This window comes from Anarrhichthys ocellatus, unplaced genomic scaffold (genome assembly GCF_004355925.1).
Source record: "Anarrhichthys ocellatus isolate YVR2014 unplaced genomic scaffold, GSC_Weel_1.0 scaffold3546, whole genome shotgun sequence".
NCBI classification, from domain to species: domain Eukaryota; kingdom Metazoa; phylum Chordata; class Actinopteri; order Perciformes; family Anarhichadidae; genus Anarrhichthys; species Anarrhichthys ocellatus.
In genome coordinates, this window is record NW_022283520.1 from 1 (window position 1) to 5,545 (window position 5,545).

The 5,545-nt window shown below is 49.3% G+C and overlaps 1 protein-coding gene across 1 annotated transcript; it reads right to left on the reverse strand.

Annotated features, from left to right (window-relative positions):
• Nucleotides 1–32: 32 nt before the first annotated feature.
• LOC116379006 (CST complex subunit CTC1-like) lies at nucleotides 33–5,534 on the reverse strand. Its single transcript, XM_031840915.1, has 10 exons — nucleotides 5,530–5,534; nucleotides 3,721–3,959; nucleotides 3,148–3,277; nucleotides 2,556–2,864; nucleotides 2,346–2,468; nucleotides 1,966–2,213; nucleotides 1,732–1,888; nucleotides 1,004–1,358; nucleotides 787–901; nucleotides 33–118 (listed from the first exon to the last, which is right to left on the reverse strand). The coding sequence occupies exons 4-10, from the start codon at nucleotides 2,658–2,660 to the stop codon at nucleotides 40–42; spliced, it is 1,182 nt and encodes a 393-aa protein (XP_031696775.1). The 5' UTR covers nucleotides 2,661–2,864; nucleotides 3,148–3,277; nucleotides 3,721–3,959; nucleotides 5,530–5,534; the 3' UTR covers nucleotides 33–39.
• Nucleotides 5,535–5,545: the final 11 nt, after the last annotated feature.

The following is a 5,545-nucleotide window of genomic DNA, read 5'->3' on the forward strand; positions in this document are numbered from 1 at the left end:
AAATATATTCTATGGAAAAATTGACTCTTTTTCTAAGGATCAAAGCAGGGATCCACGATCAACGCTGGAGAAAATGGACTGTTTACAAAGGAAAAGATGAGTAGTGTTCTCAGGTGACCTGAAAAGAATAGAACAATGTTTGTAAAGAGTGAATGGTGACCCCCCCCCTTTTATTTTATTATTATTATTTTTTTTCATTTTTGTTTTTTGTCATTGACGATGTTTTGTCGCGTTTTTTGTTCAGTGCAACAGCAACTGAAAAAAAAAAAAAAAAAAAAAAAAAAAAAAAAATCACTGATAAGTAGTTAGTGGATGAAAAAGTATTCAGATCCTCACTGCAGTAAACATACTAATACCATACTGATGAAACAATAACCCACTACGAGTAGAATACCTGCATTCAAAACCTTACTATCAGCTAAATGTACTTTAAGTGCAGAAAGTAGAAGTACCCGTGCAGTCAAATGTACATTATCTCCCCCGAGCGTCTGTGTCAGAGTGATATCCTGTTTATCCAAAGACCAGGATTGTAACCAATCAGAAGTAGAGATACAATGGAGACTGGCTCCGCCCACTTACTGTCAAAAATAAAAACTACGAGCCAGCGAGCAGGTTTAAGCTTCGCTGGTGCAGTGATTGTAAAAGCTCGGCTGTTTGATTTTCGCCCGTACATGGATCTCATTTGCGCTCTCGGATTTTGACAGTGATTTGCCTTCATAGTGTATGTGTGCATGTGTTTGTGTGCATGTGCGTACCTGCAGTGTTTGTGTGTGTGTGTGTCTGTACCTGCAGTGTTTGTGTGTGATGTACTGGTCCTGGTCCAGGTGTTGGTAGGAGGGGAAATCTGATTGGAGGAATCTCTCTGTTACCATGGTGAACTGCTGGACACACACCAGACAGCCTGCAGCGCACGCACACGCACACGCACACGCACACGCACACGTCTTCAAAATGTAAGGTGACCTGTGTGTGTCTGTGTGTGTGTCTCTGAGTGTGTGTGTACCTATCCAGGCTGTGTTGAAGGCTGACCTCTGACCTCCCTCCTCTTCCTCCCTGGTTTCCGTGACGACACAGGCCACACCTCCTGTCCCGTCTCTGAGCTGCAGAGTCTGATGATCAGACGTCTCTGACGGGAGCTCCAGCACCCCGACCACCAGCAGGGGGCGCTGCCCGGGTCTGTCCCCGGTCTGAGTCCTGAAGGACCAAGCCAGCGCTGAGTTGATCTGAGACCTGGTCAGACCTGATCCACCAGAGGACAGCAGAGACCTCAGAGACACTGAAGACCAGGACTCAGACTGTAGAGACCGGCTGAGCTCTGAGACACTGATGGACTGATGTACTGTAGGGTTAGTGCTGTACTGTGGAGAGACAGAGACACTGTGAGACATAGAGACACTGTGAGACACAGAGACACTGTAGGGTTAGTGCTGTACTGTGGAGACATAGAGACACTGTGAGGCATAGAGACATAGAGACACTGTGGGGTTAGTGCTGTACTGTGGAGACATAGAGACACTGTGAGGCATAGAGACATAGAGACACTGTGGGGTTAGTGCTGTACTGTGGAGAGACATAGAAACACTGTGAGACACAGAGACACTGTGGGGTTAGTGCTGTACTGTGGAGAGACATAGAGACACTGTGAGACACAGAGACACTGTGAGACATAGAGACACTGTGGGGTTAACACTGTACTGTAGAGAGAAATAGGGACATAGAGACACTGTCTACCTGTGAAAGAGGACAGGTGTGAGGCTCGTCCAACATCTCTGAGTAGATATCCCTCCTTCCTCCTCCTCCTCCTCCTCCTCCTCGTCTCCACACACACTCCATCAGCTTCCAGGACAACACACACACACACTGCTGCTTCAACACAGTGGGGACCAGACTGGAGGACAGACAGACAGACAGTTAATGAGCCCCGTCATTAACCTGTACAGGTGTGTATTCTAGCTGCCTACTCACCTGTGAGTGAGCTGTGAGCTCAGGTGACAGGTCCACAGGTACTCGGACACGCTCATGTTCTTCTCCAGCAGTAACCGCGGTAACACTCCATCACCTGGACAGCTGGAGTCAGGTGATGATGAAGATGATGAAGATGACCCCCCCACCCTGCTGAAGGTGGTGACCCTGAGGCTGGAGCGGAGGCAGGTGCAAAGCATGCTGGGAGGAAAGTCGGGACAGGGCCGGTACAGGAAGTGGACATGATGGAGCTGCAGAGGAGATATTAAAAAAAGACTCTCACCTGCACCGAGACTCTCACCTGCACCGAGACTCTCACCTGCACCGAGACTCACCTGAACCGAGACTCACCTGAACCGAGACTCACCTGAACCGAGACTCACCTCCACAGAGTCTCCTGCTCTCAGTTTTCTCCTCAGTGTCGGCTGATAGGCCAGGCACAGCCCCACCTTCCTGTCAATCACGTACAGTCCGGCCCCCTCACTCACCACCTTAGTCACCGTGCCCTATCAGAAAAGAGGGGCGGGGCTTACCAGACAAGTCTTATTAACAGGTAACATTCTTGCAGCCAATCAGTGTTCTCTGTATTTTACCTGGTAACTGATGACCCGGGACTTCTTCATCCTGAAACCTGATTGGTTGACGCCTCTCTCAGGCTCCACCTCCTGACAGTCTTCATCATCAACGTGTGACATCATCAGCGGTGGGGGCGTGTCTAACGGTGTGTCAGTGTGTGTGTCGCCTACAGGAGGGTGTGTGTAGTTTGTGTGTATTTCAGACTGGTCGGTTACACACAGGATGTTGCTTCCTCTCCAGCCTCGTAGGACACACACACGCAACGCCGTCACACACACACTCTGACCAACGTACACACACTGAGTCCAACACAGCCTGCTTCTGTCCTGCAGACAGACAGGCAGAGAGACAGGTAGACGGACAGAGAGACAGGCAGACAGACAGGTAGACGGACAGAGAGACAGGCAGACAGACAGGAAGACAGACAGAGAGACAGACAGAGAGACAGACAGAGAGACAGACACTTGTTCACATTAACTGAGTGATAGATCAGCGGGTGTAGAGGTGTTCAGGTGTAGAGGTGTTTAGGTGTACGATGAATATGATCAGTGATTATTAATCAGTATGTGTTTTTTTGGGTCTAACTGCACAGGAAGTGACATCACACACCTTGACGAGGACACGGACAGTGTGAGACGCGTCTGTCAGCCAGAAGCAGAAGAAGGCTGTTCCTGCCACGACCAGCTGAGGGCACACAGAACCCACCAGACCAAAGACTGAGACACGCTGTCCACGAGTCCTGAGAGACAGACGGGCAGAGAGAGAGAGACAGACAGGAAGAGAAAGACAGGTAGAGAGAGAGAGAGAGAGAGAGAGAGAGAGAGAGAGAGAGAGACAGGCAGAGAAACACACACAGGTAGAGACAGAGAGAGACAGGAAGAGAAAGACAGAGAGAGAGAGAGAGAGAGAGAGAGAGACACACACAGGCAGAGAGACAGAGAGAGACACACACACACACACACACACACACACACGTAGAGACAGAGAGAGACAGGAAGAGAACGGCAGGTAGAGAGAGAGAGATAGAGACAGATAGAAAGAGACAAAGACAGGTAGAGAGAGAGACAGACAGAGACGGGAGTGAGACAGGCAGAGACAGTATCTGTGTGATACTCCGTTCCTTCAGTCCTCATGAATGCTGTCACCCCTCAGAGGGAGTGAGACAGGTAACAGGTGACTTACCTGTTGTCCAGTAAACCAGCAGCCTCTCTGACGCCAACTGCTCTGCTAAGCCCCGCCCCTCCTCCAGGGCTAGGAGCCAATCCCTGCTCAGGACCGGGACACAACAAAACAGGAGAACCAATCAGCTCCAGGTAGCCTCCGGCCTCGTCCTGGTCCTGCCCTGGGGCATTGTGGGGGATGTAGTTCCAGTGAGGGAGGAAGACAGGACGGTTCAGCCACAGAGGAGAGGGAGACAGGCACTGGGGAGAGAGATAGGGTTCTTCTCAAGTCTCTTAACTGCATCCCCGTTTCCCTCACTTGGGTCCTTTCCTTGCGTCTTAGTCCCTCCCACCAGGGATGCATGGAGGAAACCATGCAAGGAGAGAGGAAACGAGGAAATATGTTTTAAGAGACATGAGACGTCCTTTCCTCAGTTGCGTCATGTGAAGCGACGTCTGTTTCTGATGACGGTGCTGATGATCACAGCTGATCAGCTGTCAGTCGGCTTTAACAGCTGGAGAGACTTTAGATAAGTTTGTGTCTGTTCACATGATCACTGTACTTAATAACAGTAACTAATAACATTAATACTAATAAAGACACAGTGATCACCACTGTAGAGGTGTTTCTCTCTGTAGTCTGTTAACAAGCTGTGTCCTGTTTATAAGATCAGGATCCATTTCTACCGGCGGAATGCGATCGTCTTATTTATGAATTATTTGCATCTGTACGTTTTGAAACTGTGACTGTGGCGTCATTATTAAATAACCCAGAATATGATTATTGTTTCTCTTAAATGATAAAACTCATCAAACACTCAGGAATGATGTAAAAAGTGTTTCGTCTCTCAGCTCTCTCTGACTTTAATTGTATTCATAATAAAGTTATTGAGGGAAACATCAGATCATGAAAACACAAATCTTTCTAATAAATGTAGAAAGTTGTTTGTGGTCCTTTTGTTGTTCAGAGTACAATGAACATTTATTTAAACCAGATGTTGAATCACAAACCTAATCAAATATAAACTAGAGTTTATTCTGTGATCCGTCTTCACTTTGGTGTTAAACTCAGTCAGTCAGTCCGATAAGCTGCAGCGTCCAATCACATGACTGATGAACAATGAGGGGGCGTGTCGGCCGTTAAAAGACTTCCTGGAAGTCTGTTCTCGTGGTTCCTCGCTCATAGCTCCTCCGAGGTCCCTCCTCCCTCCTCCATCCTCGCTCCTCAGAGCTAAATAAGAGCTTTGGGACGGCCGTCAATATGGCGGTGCAGAAACAACTTCCGGTTCAAGCGAGGATCAAGGAAACGACAATTAAGAGACTTGGGATGTACCCCTAGACAGGTGAGACTCACCTCACACCTGAACGCATCACATCCCACAGACTCACCTCACACCTGAACGCACCACGTCCCACAGACTCACCTCACACCTTAACGCATCACGTCCCACAGACTCACCTCACACCTGAACGCATCACGTCCCACAGACTCACCTCACACCTGAACGCACCACGTCCGACACTCACCTCATACCTGAACGCACCACGTCCCAGACTCACCTCACACCTGAACGCACCACAGACTCACCTCACACCTGAACGCACCACGTCCCACAGACTCACCTCACACCTGAACGCACCACGTCCCTGACTCACCTCACACCTGAACGCACCACGTCCCACAGACTCACCTCACACCTGAACGCATCACGTCCTACAGACTCACCTCACACCTGAACGCATCACATCCCACAGACTCACCTCACACCTGAACGCATCACATCCCACAGACTCACCTCACACCTGAGCGCACCACGTCCTACAGACTCACCTCACACCTGAACGCA